Source organism: Crotalus tigris, unplaced genomic scaffold (genome assembly GCF_016545835.1).
Source record: "Crotalus tigris isolate CLP2741 ecotype Arizona unplaced genomic scaffold, ASM1654583v1 scf7180000019068.10715455, whole genome shotgun sequence".
Lineage (NCBI taxonomy): Eukaryota > Metazoa > Chordata > Lepidosauria > Squamata > Viperidae > Crotalus > Crotalus tigris.
In genome coordinates, this window is record NW_024097358.1 from 1,741,403 (window position 1) to 1,760,183 (window position 18,781).

The 18,781-nt window shown below is 39.2% G+C and overlaps 1 protein-coding gene across 3 annotated transcripts in view; it reads left to right on the top strand.

The window, feature by feature from the left end:
• Positions 1–18,781, top strand: part of AGBL1 (ATP/GTP binding protein like 1) — a 266,603-nt gene that overhangs the window by 19,084 nt on the left and 228,738 nt on the right. For all 3 annotated transcript variants that reach the window (XR_005558631.1, XM_039359254.1, XM_039359255.1), the window contains exon 5: positions 3,544–3,637. Coding sequence is in view for 2 of the 3 variants with exons in the window: in XM_039359254.1 (XP_039215188.1) it covers positions 3,544–3,637 (94 nt within the window). In the remaining variant the exon portion in view is untranslated. The remainder of the gene's footprint in view (positions 1–3,543; positions 3,638–18,781) is intronic.

The window sequence follows — 18,781 nt, forward strand, 5'->3', positions numbered from 1 at the left end:
CCATCTGTCCGAAATGATATAGGGTTTCCTGCCTGAGCAGCAGGTTGGACTCAATGACCTCCAAGGTCCCTTCCAACTTTACTACTACTACTACTACTACTATTACTACTACTACTACTACTACTACTACTACTACTACTAAGTGTATGCACTATACTTCTGCTGGAGGATCTCTGGCAATTTGAAGTGCACCTGGTCTTTTCCAAGTGCTCTCAATTTTATTTATTTATTTATTTGGGTTCACCTTCTCTGACCTCGTTGTCACTTCCCTCGTGGAGACCTCTAACTGTATCAGCAGCGGTTTGGCCCAATATGACATGCTTAGCATTTTAGATCTTCCCCTTGAAGATTTAGTGCTACTGGCTGGCTGGCCTTGTAAGTTCTCTGTGTGAGCATGCGAGACCCCAGTGGTCTTCATTCACACTGGGCCTTCCTGGGCAGGCAGCCAACTTTCCCTGTCATTCTCTTTGAGATAAGCAGTGTTTGAAAGGGTGCCTGTAACAGAGAAGACAGTTGAAAGGCATCTTGATTTAGATGTATTTATTCCCCCTGCCTTTCACATTCACTCTTTCCTTGTGGCTTGCTTTTTATTTGGGTCTGCTATCACATGCCAGAGGAAAAGTAACTAGTATTTGGAAATGCAGAGGCAGAGTGATGGGCTAGTTACTCAGGACAGGCGGTGGTGGTTACTACAGATTTAATGCTGAGTGAAAAAAATGTGGGGAAGATTCTCAAGGAAAGTGTAGTGTGCCACATGGATAATAAACCTGTTATTCAGGAAATGTGCTACAATTTTACTGTCCTCTCTACCAACGTTGAAGAGACAGCTGTCATTGATGCTGTTATTATCGGTGCTTTTGGTCATCCTTCCAGCTCCCCCTAAAAATAAGATGTAGTCTATACTTACAGAAGGTGAATTGAGTGACAGTTAACATTGGCAAGAATCCAGCATCTTTCTTTGCCCAGTTGTCTTTAAAAAAAAAAAAAAAATAAGGAGCAACTTAGAATTTCATAGGAAATTCACATTTACCAAGAATTTACTGCCAAAAGTTCTACCTACCTTTCACCCCAGAAAGAGTTTTGAATTTCATTCCATTTTTAAACAGAAGGGTGATACAAATAAGAAGAATGGATTTAGCATTGGGAAGAGACATCTGCACTACATTAACAGAAATATAATTTCAAAATTGAAGTATAATCCCACATTTGTCTTCTTTGGTCAAATCTCACCTGGGCAACACAATTTAAGAAGGATTTAGATAAATGGAAGAAAATTCAAAGAAGGATAAAAGAAAGTGTGATCAGGAGACTAAGCCCAAGTCCTATAATGAAATATTAAATGGGTTGGGTATTTTGGTTGATTGATCATGTGTCATCAAGTTGTTGTTGACTCCTAACGAACCATAGATTTTCTCCATGATGTTATATCCCTAACCTCTTCTTTCTGATCTTCCAATAGTGTCACTCTAACTGAATTCATCCACCTTGCTGCTAATCATGATGAGGTTTAGGCGTAAGCTAAACAAGCTACAGTTTAGGGCCTCGCAATCCACAAGGCTGCATGAAATTTCAGAATATCAGTTTTCTGATGTTGTAAACATCCGAAAAATAAGTTCATTATTAGTTAAATTAATGAAAGTGATCCCAATCATTATATTCGTCAGCATTTTGTATATATTAATGTGCCTTAAAATTACTTTAAAAAACAGGCTTAAGTATTATTGCCAGTGTATCTATATTATAATCTATGAGGTCAAACCAGCCAAGTAATAAGTATTTAATCAGTAAATGCATTCATTTGAACACAATTTGTACTTTTCACTTTAAACAATTTACTATTAAATAATTAAAATTATATGTTTTAGGTTTTTTTTGTGAAGATCCAAGGTCCTGTTTTACTATGTTCTTTCTTGGATAACTTTCTAACAAGAGACCTCCAGTTTACATCAAGTCTCAACCTTGTATGGCTGTTGATCTTCTTCTTCTTCTCTTTCCTTCCACATTTCCTAGCATTAGAGATTTTACATATATTTAAGGTTTATTTAACTTTAAGAAAAGATGATTGAAAAGGGCCTGTGAACATTTTTTTAACTACCTGAAAGGATGTCACATAGAAGGAAGTGTTCTCCCTTGCTCCAGAGAGCATGACACAGAATAATAGATTCAAGTTAGAAGAACATGCCTATTGAATGCTGGGGGAGGGGGAGGGGAAACCTTGACAGCCAGAGCAATTCAAGAGTGGAACCAATTATCCAAAGAAGTGGTAGGTTCCCGTTCATTGGATCTCTTCAAGTGGAAATTAGACAACTATCTGTCTAGAATGCTCTAATTTGATTCCTTCATTGAGCAAGTGCTCCAGCCTAAATGGTCTCTTTCAGCTCTGTGACCCCCCCATGATTCCGTCTATTGAGCTGGATGTATTGCTCAGCGTTAAAATCTTTGACAGACTGTGAATTAGTTGACACTCTATCTGTCAGTGTTGCCCTCCTGATTCTTCTACTGCTAGAACTAGTGTGACAGTCATCACTATTTGTGCTGAGACCTTGGTTTTGGTACTGGACAATGCACTTTCGTATTGTTGACTAGGACTATCACGTTCAACATTCTTGTATTGAAATGACTGAATTAAAGAGAATAAATGAGTGGTAATACAGGTAGTCCTCAGCGTCCGAACCACAATACAGCCAAAAATGTATGTTGCTAAGTTGAGACATTTGTTAAGTGAATTTTCCCCCATTTTGCGACCTTTCTTGCCTCAGTTGGTAAGTGAATCACTGCAGTTAAGTTTAGTAACATGGTTGTTAAGTGAATCCAGTTTCCCCATTGACTTTGCTTGTCAGAATGTTGAAAAGGGGGATCACATGACCCCGGGATACTGCAACCATCATAAATATGGGTCAATTGCCAACTGTCTGAATTTTGATCATGAAGCTGCAATGGTCGTAAACGTGAAAAATGAGCATAAGTAATTTTTTTCAGTGATGTAGCTTTGAACAGTCACTAACTGATCTGTTGTAAATCAACCTGTAATATGTAACTGTCCATATCTGGCTGTCTAGTCTCTTCTTAAAAACTTCCAGTGTTGGAGCATTCACAGCTTCTGGAGGCAGATTGTTCCACTGATTAATTGTTCTAACTGTCAGGAAGTTTCTCTTTAGTTCTAGGTTGCTTCTTGGTTAGTTTCCATCCATTGCTTCTTGTCCTGCCTTCAGGTGCTTTGGAGAATAGCTTGACTTCCTCTTTTTTGTGGCAGCCCCTGAGATATTGTAAGACTGATATCCTGTCCCCCCTTGTCCTTTTCTTCATTAAGCTAGACATACCCAATTCCAGCATCCGTTCCTTATATGTTTTAGCCTCCAGTCCCCAGATCATCTTTGTTGCTCTTCTCTGCACTCTTTCTAGAGTCTGGGACTTGTTACAGAAGATTTCAAAGAGAATAAAAAAGCAAGTGGGAAATTGCAGGCAGTCTTTTTCTATTGTGCCTCCAAAAATTATTTCCCAAATTCCATGTTCTTATTTTTTCCCCTCTGCCATTCATTGCAGTTGCAGTCGGAACTATGTTGGGCATTAATGGAGCGATGGAATTGCTCTTCCAAGTTATCACACCATATACCAAGAAGCACACCATCACAACAAGGTAGGTTGAGAAACTCATAAAATACCACCTTTAGACATATCAGATTGAGAAAAAAGCACCATGTTTGTCCACGGTTGGAATAGGCTGGGTGAATATGATACTTTCATTTCTAGTCTCAATCCAAATTAAGTCAAAGTATGAAACTCTAGGTGAAAGAAAAATCTTCATCAGGGTCCAGTCCAAGCTGGGAATAAACAACATGGAGACTGCTTTAGAAAGAAGGTTGTAGTTTACTGAAGAGGAGAGCCAGACAGAAAGACGGCTCTGGAAAAGACTGACCACATGGAGCAGAGTGCTGGGCTTTTATACCTTCTTGAGGTTGTTTCCTTTTCCTGTTTGAGGCTTTGTATTTCCTGTGTAATGTACTTTGACCTGAGTCTGAGTGTGCCCTTTTGGTATTGGTGGCTTAATCCTATTACGTCCTGTCTTAGAGTTTGGGTGGGGTGTGTAGATTTTAAGGGTCTTTATCTTCCTAATTTCTTCAGTTTCTATCTGGAAGACTCCAAACTTTCTCAAAGGATTATTGAATTTGCATTTCTAAAAGCTGGCTTCTGCCTAGGGGCTGGGCTGATTTCTGGGGGCTGGTTTCTTTCTGTCTTTTTAAAAAAAGATCTTCTCCATCATTCCTTTGGGGAAATATATTCTGCCTTTTTAATATTTCCCAAAATATTTCTTTCTCTGTATTCTTCCCACAGTGGATATAAGAGAAAAGGAAAACTATCATGGCTCTTCATGCTCTGTTCTTTCTCTTGAAACCTGGACATCATAATTTAAATACCATCATGTAGAGTTGATAGGAAGAGGGTTATATCTTGGTCTATGCTTATGAGTCTCCCAAATCTACTTGGCCGCTGTGAGTTACATGTTGCTGGATAGATAACCTCTTTGGATGTTTGTGCAGGATAATTTTCATAGGTGCTAAGGATTGACGTTATGATTTTCTGCATGCAAAGCATAAAATCTATCCCTTGGCTGCAAACTTTCCTTTGAACGACATGATAAAAATACTGGATGTTTGGGGTAACTTGAATGTTAACTGTTGAAACAATGTATTCTGCCTTGTGGATTTATCCTTTTTTTGCTTCTCCTTTTTGCTGGATGGAAAATAGATATGGAAAAAAAATGTTGTACTTGTTTTTAGTCTGTAAATTCAATTCTGTTTCTGCATTCATCTGCGATTCTTTAAAAACTCTCTTTATATAAATATATATTTAAATGCTACATGTAAATACTCTAAATAGCTATTTAAACATTTATTCTGTATCTCATTTTGGCATAATTACAGAACGCTTGTAAAATTGGGATAGCTAAATTAGAAACTACATTATAAAAAGCAACAATATTGTGGGGGGTATTTTTTTAAGACAGGGAGGATGACAAACAAATTGGGGATGCTGAGTTGCTAGAATGTTTATCCGATACAGTGCTGGAACAGAAGACTCTTGCTGAGGAGAGAGATGAGATGGTGAGAGGGGAAAGGAAAAAGCTAAGCTGTAGCAACCTTTCCAATTGCTTCTTTTCCTCAAACGGGAAAAGGATAGAGAATGTAATACGGACAAATCCAGCTCAACTGGCTACAATATCTCTGGTATGGAGGAAGATGTTGAGGTCCCAAGTCCCAACTGCTACCCAGGAAATCCATCTTGCATCCACAACTATTTGGAAAGCCCCAAGGACAACGATTCCCAATCTTGGCAACCTTAAAAGATGTGGACTTCAGCTCCTGCAGTTGTCAAGGTTGGGGATCCCTGCTCAAAAGACAGGTAGAAACTGCCTTTTTTTTCCTGTGAATTCAGTGCCTCCTTCCCTTCCCCCTTTCATCACCAGGGCTTAAATCTGTCCTGGCTCTCTTACATGAAGCTAAAATTAGTTATGCAGCTGTCTGCTCCAGTCCTGTCCCTAACCAGTTCTCAGAGTGAGATTTACAAGGCATGCACACATTTTAAACGAGAGGCACAGAGAATTCAGGTTGTTTAGACTGTCCCTGCTTTTTCCCCCTTTCACGGTTCTGAAAAAGACACACCCGGAGAAGACCTGGAGAAGATACAGAAAGGAATCCCAGGTGATCAAGGACATAGCTTAGGGAAAGACAAAGAAGAGGGAATCATAGTTTGGCACGGCTTATGGCTTCCTAACATCCTGAAATGCTGCATTTGCAATGCTGGTGAGGATAAAAACTTTTTTTTTTTTTGCAAACATCCTAGTTTTTGATAATCACTAAGTGCCCCACTTTTTTTCTTTAACCTCCTCTGTTGCCTCTTCAGCCCTCTGTCTCATACGAGACTGAACAGTAGTTTGTTTGGCACACCATAGTGTTCTCTTGCACACAATGTTTTTTCAAGGTATAAATTATGCTATACAAAACCATTAGGTCATACATTGCAGCATTTGATTGATAGATTTATATCCCATCTTTTCTCAAGACTTCAGAATGGCATCCATGCATATCCACTTCACTGTATTTCCACAGTAGCAATTCCAGAAGGTAGCCTGAGCTTATAGTTCTGCTGTGAATTTCTTTGGGTAAGGATAGAGGGCCTAGGGAGATTCTCCATCACCCAGGTCATGGTTGTCCCAAAGGTGCTTTTTCAAAAGGCAACTGGACTTTCTCCTAGAAGGCATTTCTCTTCTCATCCAAGAAGCTTCTTCGGTTTTGACTGAATGGTGGAGGATGGAATTCAGTCAGAACTGAAGAAGCTTCTTGGATGAGAAACGAAAAATCTTCAAGGAAAAACAGAGAAAGTCCAGTTACCTTTTGAAAAAGCACCTTTGTGTAAGGATCGACTTGAAGCTGAACTTTTCCTATCCTACTTCAACACTAACCTTTATTCTGATACTAAGCCAATGGCCAAGCAAGCCATAACAAAACCCACGAATCTAGATAGATAGATAATAGAGATAGGATAGATAGATAGATAGATAGATAGATAGATAGATATTGTATGTATATAGACAGACAGACAGATAGATAGATAATTGTATGTATGTATGTAGATAGATAGATAGATGATAGATAAATAAATAGATAGATAGATAGATAGATAGATAGATAGATAGATAGATAGATAGATAAATAGATAGATAGATAGATCACCCCTAAGCTTCACCCCTAAGCTTCAGCAAGGCTTTTTTGTAGCTGTGAAGCCATGTTGGATCCCAAATTACAAAACCTTGTCATAACCTTTTCCATGATTGTGGTTATGAAAATAGCTGGAAAGATGCTATTACTCTCACCAAAAATTAGCAGAGCCTTGCTGAAGAGACAGCTGCAGGAAGCAGTGCATCTGTTGGGCCCACTTAACATTTTTAGCAAATGAACAATTCTCTGGCCCCATTAGCAGTTGGTAACAGGAAGCAGCAACAACAAAAAAATAAACAAAACTGTAAACAAGATGGTACAGAATTAGATGCACAATGTTGCTTCTGCACCTACAAAATGTGGAACGTTGCTAATGGCAGAAATAGTGATTGCTCTTATGAACTTTGCCAGTTTACCCATGCCTGTCCTGTTCCTACATGGCTCTTTGGTAAAACATGACCTGACTGGTTATAGAATCATAGAACATAACAGTTGATAGGTGTCTTAAAAATAGCTCACTCTAACCATTTGTCAGGGCAGGGATCCATTGCTCTAGTGTCCCCAATGCTCATCATTAGAAAATATCCAGACATCTTGCTAAAATCTGCTCTCTCGTGATTTAAACTCATTGCTTTCTGTCTTGTCTTCTGCAACAAGTCTGCTTTGTTTTCCAAAACCTGACAACACTTGGAATATTTGGAGACAGTTCTCATATCTTTTCCAGGTTAAATATACCCAATGCCTCCAATCATTTCTCAAGTTTTTTTTTCCTTCCAGGCTCCTTGTCACCTTGACTGATCTCCTCTGGGTGCATTCCAATTTGTAATGTCCTTCCAAAAATGTGGTGCCTGGAATTTTGATTGGATTGGATTTTGTATTCAGTGGTTACCCACCTTAGTTTTTAAGCCTTGGCATTACAGTATGTGTGACTACTGATTCTTCTGTTCTTATTTTTCTTTTCCTTTACAAATCCCCCCTCCCCCATTAGATGAGAATGTGTGATGTTTTCATAAGGGACAAATACATTTTAGAACAAATGAAAACTGTGTTGCAATCAGCCCAACAATTGTAATCAAAAAGGAATGCTGTAACACGGTAAATACAAAAGCCCAGCAGTTACATGTAATGAACGATTTCAGAAAGCAAAAGCATCAAATAAAAGGTTTTTAAATGCTCTTTCTCTGTTTATGAACGTTCTCAAGGAGCAGCTAGACAAAAGTTGCTTATAAAATAAAATCCAGCCATTAAGTTTATGCTTCAAAGTTTCTTCCAAGAGACAGCACTCATAGTAACAAAAGATTTTAACACTGTATAGTAATGCAATCCTATCTGCTTTCAGTTCATGTAGTACCTTTGTTAGAATATTCCCATTACTTATTTCTGCTCATAAAATCGTTTTTCACATGATAATTTACATTAATGAACACATCTTTTCCCCATCCATCTTCCTCTTTTTTTTCACCATTGGAGAAGTCTAGAATAGGTTTGCCAGGACTTTTAGAAACTTAATTTTATATCAAGTGCTGGCTTAATTCTAAAAAACAAAGCCACCTCCTAACCCTTAGGACTCCTGTTTTCCATTAAAGGCACTGAGCCAACATTTGCTAGCTGCAGTCACTTCTACTATTGCATTTCATATTTATCACAGTGGTAAATTTAATGCACAGGTAGATTTATGTAATGAATGTGCAGGTTCATCAACATAAGATAAAAATCTTGGAGTCAGTTCTTGATTTCCTTCTTGGAGCTTGTTCTTTCAGCTTCGTGAGTTGCTTCCAGAAAGTTTAATTAATTAAATGCGTCTTGTGCATGGCTCCCAGTGAAAACCAAGTTCTAAAATTTAAACACTGGCAGCTTTGCAAGTCCCCATTCCAATCCTGCAGGCAGGGTTTGAAGCAGAACATTCTGCTTTTAAAACAAGGATCTGATTTCTTGAAAAGCATGACTGCCAACATGTGCTGCTTTCTCACTTTAAACTTTCCTATTTTCCTGATGCCAAAGCTTTGGTTTGCCCCCTTTTTTAAGATAAGGAAGCCTGTGGTTTCTGAGCTGCTTCTGAAAATGCAGGCAATTAGTTCCCAAAACGGAATGAAGCAGGATGATGCTAAATGACTTAAATTCCAACAACAATTAAATTAAATTAAATTAAATTTACACATTTCAGGATGATTTACAATACGCTGGATTTTATTTTTTTCCCTTCTGTTATGTTCCAAATTAAAGTTTGCTGCCAAGGGATGGTTTCAGATTTATAGGTTGTGCAGCTTATTTTATATGTCTGATGGGACTGATACAAGATTAATCTTGTTGCTAATATAATTAGGTTAGCACCACACCTTAAAGTCTTAATGAAATTTGTCCGGAATCCTATTTGGAAAAATATAGCTAATAGCCAAAGGCATTTGTTAGAACCCACAATGTCAAAAAGATAGAATATACATCGTGATGTCATTGCATGTATGACACTTGCCAATTACGTAATTGCCCCATTTTATATCTGATGAAAGCACATCATTTGTATTTGCATGGTGACATGATGCTTGTGATGTCCCTTGCCCCCATACCCATTCTCTGTGAATGCTAATGAATTCCCAGAAGAACTAAGTACTCTTGATGGTTGTGAACTGCAGTTAATGTATTTCTGGGAGGCTGACTGTTGCTATGTGTGTATATGTTATGATACAAAGTCAGTAAGAGGGCATGATGGCTCAGCAGTTAAAGATGCTAAGCTTGTCAGCCAGAAAGCTGACAAAGCCCCAGGCCCAAGTGCCACCAAGAGAGCCAGCTCCCATTTCTTGCCTCAGCTCTGCTCACCTAGGAGTTTGAAAACATGCAAATACGAGTAGATAAATAGGTACCACTTCGGTGGGAAGGTAACAGCATTCTGTGCTCTTTCGCATATAGTCGTGCTGATCGCATCACCATAGAAGTGTCTTCAGACAATGCTGGTTCCCTCGGCTAGGAAGTGGAGATGAGCAACCCCCCCCCCAAGAATCAGATACAACTGGGGGGGGGGAACCTTTACCTTTACAAAGAAAATGTATTTATGGCTGGGAGTTTCTGGTTGTGTGCCTGTGTGAATTTTCCAAATTCAAAACTGCCTTCATTATCCCAGTCATCCAAAATTTGCTTTTATAAACAAAGGATGGCACTTTTTTTTAAGACTTCCTTGTCCTGTGGTAACCTCACTAGCTCGTTCAGCTAATCTTATCACCCTTCCTAGGATCTGCAGCTCCGAAGGTGTGGGCATCTATTTTAAGGAAAATAAAAGAAAATGAACAAAGGCATCTCTCTCTCTCTCTCTCTCTCTCTCTCTCTCTCTCTCTCTCTCTCTCTCTCTCTCTCTCTCTCTCTTTCTCTCTCTCTCTCGTGTTGGAGTGAGGGTTTCCTTTTTAATTTTTTTAAAAACTATAATAAGCCTATTTTAGCTTACAGTAGAATTTGTGAGTTTCCTGCCTCACTAGGATGGGAAATTAACATTCAGTGCAAAGCCAGACCATGTTCTAAGAGATATAAGAATGGAATACAACATTTGTATATGAAGCTTGGACATATTTTGCCTGTTCCTATCTTAGTGCATGGGTCAAGCATGTTTCATTCAGTAAACTATGGTCACAGAAACCACGATTTAGTTGAAATGGAACCTACCCAAAATCTCTTGAAAAGCACAGAATAGTCTCTGTTCCCCATTTGGCCCAGTGCTACCCCTGGTAATAACGGTAAAGAAGGCAATCATGCTAAAAATTCTGAGGAAGGCCTGTACTCATTACTTTGCCAATAGTTATTAACTTGTTAATTTGGATGGCTTGGCACACTGGGAGGTAACATCAGTGAGATAAGTACATAAAGCATTGGGTTTGAGCTGTATACCTTGGGCCATCTGAATGCACCAATGAGCTCTGAAGATGGAAGCATTTTCATTAACACACTTCCTGATGCATTTCTGTTTTTATGTCTGCATCATTTCTTTCTTTGAACATCCAGCTCTGCTTGTAATAAGCAATAAAGCCTTATTTCATAGAAATGCTCCTTCGAGTTGACATGATTACCCTGCCAAATTTTGTGTTACTGATGCTGTGGTTGTGTAGCAGCAAAACTGAAGAGGAATTGGAGAAGTAGAAGGGCTAGTTATGGGGTGAGAACAATGGTGGGATTCTGCTAGTTCACACCATTTCGGCAGAACCAGTAGCTAATTTTTTGTTGCCCAGGCCCAGAATGGACTTCCAGAAGTGGCATCCACACAGAGAACTGGTTGTTCACATATTTGAATCCCATCACTGTGTAGTTCTATCAATAAAGTTCTATCAATAAACTTGAAGACTCCTGCGAGTGAGAAGACTCCTGCAAGTCCCCTGGACTGCAAGGTGATCAAACCGGTCAGTCCTAGAGGAGATCAACCCCGACTGCTCTTTAGAAGGCCAGATCCTGAAGTTGAAACTGAAGTACTTTGGCCACCTAATGAGAAGGAAGGACTCACTGGAGAGGAGCCTGATGCTGGGAAAGATTGAGGGGATGACAGAGATTGAGGTGGCTGGATAGAGTCATGAAGCAGTCGGCGTGAGTTTAAATGGACTCCAGAAGATGGTAGGCCTGGAGGAACATTGTCCATGGGGTCGCAGTGGACACGACTTCACAACTAACAACAACAACAACAGATATAAATGTATCTTATGTGATTTTCCAAGGTAAACAATTTATCAAAGCCTCTTCTGGAATCCTTAGCATTCCCAGAGCTGTATCCAAGACCAAGTTTAATAGTTTGGTAGGGGATGGCCAACTGGTGACAGAAACAATATTCAGGTTCCTGCTATGATAAACTTGACAAGGCTCTTCGCATCACTCATACCTCTTGGGCTGTTATCAAGGCTGGCAGTACCAAGAGAGAGATCTATCAACAAAATACTAGAACTGAGTTTTCTTTGGTTTGGTTCCAGGTAGAAGTTAAAATCTTTGCTGGTGTAGAAAAGACATTCCTAAAAAGATGGATCCAAAATGAAGCCACAGCAAAAAATTCTTTGCTAAAGGTTGCTTCCCAAGTGTGTAAATTGGATGGGTTTGTTTAAGTAAAAGAAATATTTCTTTGGTCCTTTCAAGGCAGTTTGCAACATCATGTCAGCCGAGTGCAAGCTTATGTAATCAAAATGCATTAAAATATGGCCTATAAAATGACACACAGGCAAGGTAATAGGAAAATAAATGAGAAACCTTGCAAAACAGTGGTGATAAAATGCTAACCTATCTTTTAAAAGTTGTCATACTTTCTGGGATTGGGTAACGGGGAGGGGTATTTCAGCTGAAAAGTCTCCCATTCTGCACCCTGGGTAAAATGAAGGCAACTGCTTACAACCTTTAGTCAGTCCTCACAGTTGGAAGTAAAGAGTAAATGATATGAATATGATAGGAGAAGTCAAAAGGGTGTAGTTAGAGTACCAAATGTACCATCTCCGGGTCTTCAGCTTGCAAATTGCTCAGCCTATAGTTTAGAAACACCTGCCAAATACCTGCCCATCCACAGTCCTTGATGATGGCAGGGGAGTAAAATGGAAAAATGGTTTTCCTTCCAAGAGCTTCAAGGGTCTGACATCAACTGCATCTCATCCATTAGGACAGAAGCTTAGAGAGGAAGGGGAACAAAGGGGAGCCATGGCATCGTCCATGATTGCTAGCCAGCTTTAGTGCTGGAGCATCCAGAGATGTCCAAACAACTGGAATCAGGCAATCATGGGTATTAACAGCCTCCCTAGTACATCTCCTGATATGCTGTCTGTTGCTTGCACCCTACTATGGTGCTTGGAAGATTCCCCTCTGCACCCCTCATTCTCCACATTCTGTCCTAATGGATCAGATGCAGTTGATGTCAGACCCTTTAAGCTTTTGGAAGGAAAGAACCATTTTTTTCATCTTATTCCCCTGCCATCATCAAGGACTGTGGATAGACAGGCATTTGATGTTGCCATTGTGCTCTTCTGATGGTTCCCTCCATTGCTATCTATTCCAATTCTTTGATTAGGAATTCATTATCCATGAAATAGTCTCCTGCAGTTTCTTCTTATCTTGCTATGTAAGCTGATCTCTCCCTCTCTCTCTCTCTCTCTCTCTCTCTCTCTCTCTCTCTCTCTCTCTCTCTCTCTCTCTCTCTCTCTCTCTCTCTCTCTAGTTTGTCTCTAGCTCTCTACATTCATTCATCTGTTTTCAAATTAGTTTTGCTGCACGTTATCTCCTCGCAGATAAGTCTAAAAATGAAGTTTCTTATCTCTTGTACATCAGCACCAATGGCTTGAGAACATTTTGCATGAGGTTCTCTTTTGATGAGAATATCTTTTATCTAGAAAGTGTCCTAAGAGTATGCATTGTCTGGAGAATACAGAAGCTTCTAGAGGAGATTAGGGTTCAACAGCCAGGGTACAATAGGGTAGGTCTTAATTCAAGACAGAATCTTCTTTTGACTCCAAATGTAGTAAGCTACTCTTACTCCAACAATATAGAAAAGTCTTATTTTGCATACTGGATAAAGCTGGGAAATTAAGATGTTTCTTTGCCAGAAATACTTGCAGAATTTATTCCCCCATCTAAACAGTAGAATATGAGAGAAAACCAGTTGACATCAGACATGGCAGGCATTCTTCTTCTCCACCTAGTAGTTTCAAGTCGTAGGGGATTTCTGCAAATCATTGGAACAGGATCTTTCTTTATTATAGCCCTTGTCCGGTCTTGTAGGATAATCTAATTTTCATTTGGCATGAAGAACAATGGCGGATTCCCCTACTCACATTTGTTCATAGTTCGAGCGTATTTAATTTGCCAGCAGCATTTGTCAGCCTGCTTCGTTGTGTATAATTCAGTCTGTAATTTGGAGAGGCTTCAAAAGCCTTTTGTCATTCAGAGCTCTGTGGCCAGATTGCTACAGGTTTTCCTTGCTCCAATGGTTTTTAGATTATGAAGAATCTTGTATCATTTATGCCAGAGAAAATGAGCAGTCAATCTGTTAAAGAATTTGTAGAGTCATCATCTGCCTTTTCCCCAATTAATTTATTGATTAGCCAACCAACTGAATGTATAGACAAAAAAAAAATTCTTTTGAGATTTTGGAATGATCTGCAAATGAGCTAATTATTGGGGGAGAAAACAAAAAACCCAGTGCTTTGGTAAACTTTGTTTTTTTCAGGTATGCTACAGTTGGCTGAGTTCACATATTTTGAGCCATTGATCATGATTACAAGATATCATCATTTTAGCCATTGTCTATTCACTGCAGAATGCAAGGCCTCTTCCTTGTGTTTCCAATCAATATGGTCCTGAGCTTCCTTTTGCCAATTGGGCCCACAATACTTGCTGATGTCGCCAATCCATCTTGTTTTAAGTCTCTTTCTTGGATGCTTTTGATCAAGTGGGATCCATTCTATGACTGCCTTGGTCCACCTGCCCTCAGTTCTTCTTGCTATGTGACCAGCCCATTTCCATTTCAATTCTTTTACTCTCTTGATGATATTGTATACTTTTGTTCGCTCTCTAATCCTCGTGTGGGTCTTTCTATCTTGCCTTGTGATGCCAAGCATGTATTTTTTTTCCATGGCTCATTGTGCCACAAAATAATAGACCAAAAACAAGCTAAACTGTGAAGTCTGAATAGGATGGACCAGACCATCTCTTCAGTTATGCAGAATAAGAGTACATTCAGGATGGACTGTGACATTAGGATAGAACTGGCCCAGGATCTGGCTCCCCATCATGAAGATTTCAAACCAATAAATAATAGATTTAGACTGGAAAGGAGCTTTCTGTCAATATGCTTGCATCTTACTTTTCTTTGTCCCAGTTTCTTGTAATTTTCAGTTTGATAAATTGTAATTTAATACCTAGAATCACTCATTCTATGTTTGTGAGACATATTCTGATCCCATCAGTAACATACACTATGCCTTAATGTGTCAAACATCACGGAGGATGTAATTCAATGTATGAAAAAGTTGCCAGCTTGGGGAATATGAGGCAATATTATTTTTATATTGTCTCCATTGACACTGACATATACGTTTACTTCTATGCTGTGTGTGTGACCCTCCCTTCCTGTTAGGCATGAAAGATCAAGTCCACATCTGAAGGTTAAATTAAACTGATTTATTGCTAATCATGCCTATGTACAAGTATCTTCTCAACTAATGTTTAATACTTATTTAGAGTTAGATAAGGGTCAATGGAATTCACAGGGAAGTTAGACTGAGTTCGCTTGTTGCTAAGTAGGGATTCTAGGCTGATCTCTCTTTTAATTCTGGCCCCCAAGTTCTGCCACTCCTCCTACACCTCCTTTTCAGATACAGTAGATTTATAAAATAAATGAAAAGACTTGCTGGAAACCTGGTTATTTTATACAGAATACTGTCATTACCATTAACAAAGTCTATGAATCAAAACTTTGGTGTGAAGTTTTGTCCTGTGTATTTTCTCATATAAAAGATTAAGGCTCTTCCTCTAGCATATGGTCTCTCTCCCTTATGTTTAAAACCTTGTTTTCTCTCTTTATTTTTCTCACTTTTCAACAAACATCCCCATATGTTTCTCAATTATCCTTCCATCACCCCCTCCCTCTTAGCCAGTAGTGTTAAATCAACATTCATATTGTTTGTCCCTTGGAATCTAGAATCATGAAACAGGTTTGGGACTCAGAGAACAGGAAGAGATCACTTTACTGAGGATATTTTATGTAGAAACATTCTAGAATGCAAATGGCCTTGAAATGGAGCTATATGATCCTTAGGCTTTCTTATTTCAGGAAGAAGACATGTTTTTACAGGAAGACAGTCAAGTTCATATTTGGAGCTCCTCATTATTATTATTATTATTATTATTAAGGCAGAGGAGATACTGTAGCTCTTAAATAATTCTCAAGGTCAAAGAATAATGCCCCTAAACTCCCAAAATCTCTAACTTGGTAAAACATTTGAGATTAAAAAATGTTATGGTTCTGATAGATGAGCCCAGTAAAAACAGAACTCTAAGATAGAAAGTTTCTTTAAAGAACATATTTATTGGCTACAAAGTATCAGCATGATCAAAAGTGAAACCAAGACTGAAGTTCCCTCCCAAAGGTTAGAGTGTTGCAAAGCTGAACTTCCCACCCCAGCATTATTATTATTATCACATTCCCCAATCAATTACTTTGGCCGGCTTTCTAACAGAAGGCTCAGCCTGCCAAAATCCAGGCAGCAATGACCTTGGTTCCCATGGGACAATTTATTGTTTTGTCTAACCTTAAAACACACACATTCCCCCCTCTCATACTGTAGCAACCGAAAACGAAGTAGAAATGGCTTCAGCCAAATTCATTGCAGCATTGACAGTTGGATCCCCTAAAGAAAGGAGAAATCCTGTAAATGAAGAAGAGTCAGAGTTAGGAATCTGGGAAGGACATTTAAATGTTTAGATAACTCCTCAATAACTTGTGATTAAGTTTTAGTTGGCTTTAGAGTATTGCCAAGACAGTATGTGATATAAGACTCCTTTGGAGCTTTTTTTCCTGCTGCTTTCCTGCCTAACCCCATTAGATCTACTCTTATTCTGAAGGATGTCTAAGGAAAGTCAGTTCATGGAGGCTGTTCATGTGGCATTATAATGTTAAAAAGAGACTATGCAGTAAGAGGACCGAGAATGAGCCATGATTTTTTTGGTTATGAATAGAGGTTCTTAAATTGTATTATCAAGGGAGGTTAGTAGTCCATATGAAATATTTGCCCTGCCCTTTTAAGACTAATGTTGCTGTTCTAACATCAGAGAATTGGATACTGTTCCATCAATACTGCTGTTGGATTTTGGACAGGAATTTATTTATTTATTTATGAGACTTATATACCGCTTTAAGTGCAAGCACTCTCTAAGCGGTGTACACCAGTAAGCAATGTATATATATATGTTTACATTGCCCCCAACAATCTGGATCCTCATTTTACCTACCCCGGAAGGATGGAAGGCTGAGTCAACCTTGAGCCGGTGAGATCTGAACCACTGACCTGCTGAACACAGTCAGCTAAAGTGGCCTGCAGTACTGCACTCTAACTGCTGCGCCACCTCGGCTCATCGAATGTTACTGCTTTTCCTACAATGTTGGTTTTATTTGGTCCAGCATCCAGAACCAATGAAATATGGTGTAACAACAACAACAACAACATCATATCTAATGCTTTTGTTTCCTTCCAGTGAATGTGAAATGGCTTTTTGATTGGGTGGTGGGGAAGTGCTAATGCTCTTCTCCCTTCTTTGCTAGAGCTGCCTATATCTTGTTCCTCATTTATAATCTCCACTGGGCACAAGGCTTTCAGTATTTACCACATGTAGATTGTGGCAATAGTTGTGCCAGCAGGTGGCATCTCAATGCTCAGACTGGTTAATATTGCATTGGCCACATTTCAGTAATAATAATCTGGCTGATATCTCTCCCTCCAATGAAAGTGATCGCACCCCTGTTTTCCAATCAGCAAAGTTCCAGCAAATTGCTAGAACTGAAACATCAGCCCAGCTGGCTCTTATATGTTATTCATTTGCTTCTAGGGCTCCAAGATATTTATGCATTTAAAAGAAGGAAGGAACAGTAGCCTTGGAACGATAGAGGTTGATGGGAAACGCTAGAATCTCAGTTCTTGGCTGTAGAGTCGACTTGCAATGTGAAATGATTGAATGACAATGAAATATTTATTTTGGGCTGCAGCTCAGTAATTGGATTGGTGCCAAAGTTAATGTGAATCACCACAGACTTTGTTTATAAAAAGCTTAAAGGTGTATCGGTTTCATGCTAAGATTGATTCCAAGTGACTTCATGGACATGGGGACATAGTTCTCTTAGTTTGTTACCAGCTATTTTGGGGATATCCAGAAATATCTTATCCTTTGTTGGGATTTTGGTGTTTGCTAAGCTTGATTTTTTTTCTTGCAAACATTTGGTTGCCTGTTACGTTGGTTCTCCCTTATTCATATGTTGATTGCTGGGTGCGCAATCAAGAACACTCTTGAGATGAAACAATACAGCCAATCAAGCCAAATCAGAAACAGGTTCACAAACTATAAGGCAGGTGGGAAAAAACACCACCCATAAACTACCAGCAAGCCCAGCTCTTATGTTAAAGCACTGATGTTGTTACCTAATTTGGTAAGAAAACATTTGCAAGAAGAAAACCAAGCTCAGCTAACACAAAATCCCCAACATTTCCATGTTAAGCTGCATACATTCCCCATTAATTGGATTCCATTTCTCAAACTAATGTGATGGTGATGTTATCTATTCAGTCATGTCCAATTCTTGATGCTTCTGTGGGCCAGATCTCCCCACATCTTCCAATCTTGCACTACTTTTTTGAGTCATTCCATGCTCCACTTGGTGTCAGCTTTGATGGTGTCCAGCCATTGTGTTCTTTGATGGCCTGGTTTCCTTCACTGGTAATTCATTCAAAAATAACTGCTTTCTCCAGTGAATGTCCCTGCATGGGATGGTCAAAATAAGTGAGATGCAGTTTCGTGATTTATCTTCTAGTGACATGGCTGGTGTTATCTGCTCTAGCACTTGGTTATTAGTAACCTTTGCTGTTAAGGAATGCACAAGAGCCTTCTTCATTGCCACAGCTCAAATGAACAGGGTGCATATTTTCCGAGCCTGCCTTATCCATGTTCCTGGAAAATTCCATTGGGTGGAAATCCACTTAGGGTTAGGGCTAGGTCTCCATGAATTCAGACAGCAAAATGGACCTCATCAATGGATTTGGAGCCCATGGGTATGGTTAGGAGGGTGCATATTTTCTGAGCCTGTCTTATCCAAATTCCCTGGGGGAGAAATCCACTTAGAGTTTGGTTTAGGTCGCCATGAATTCGTAGACCAAAATTGACCTCGCCAATGGATTCGGAGTCCATGGGTATAGTTAGGACAGTGTTTATTTTCCAAGCCTGCCTTATCCACATTCCCTGGCAAAATACATGGGAAAATTCCTCTGTGGGGTAAGAAACAATAGTTGGAAACTAATGAAGAAGAGAAGCAACCTCTAGAATTAAGGAAAAATTTCCTAACGGTGAGAATAACTTGCCTT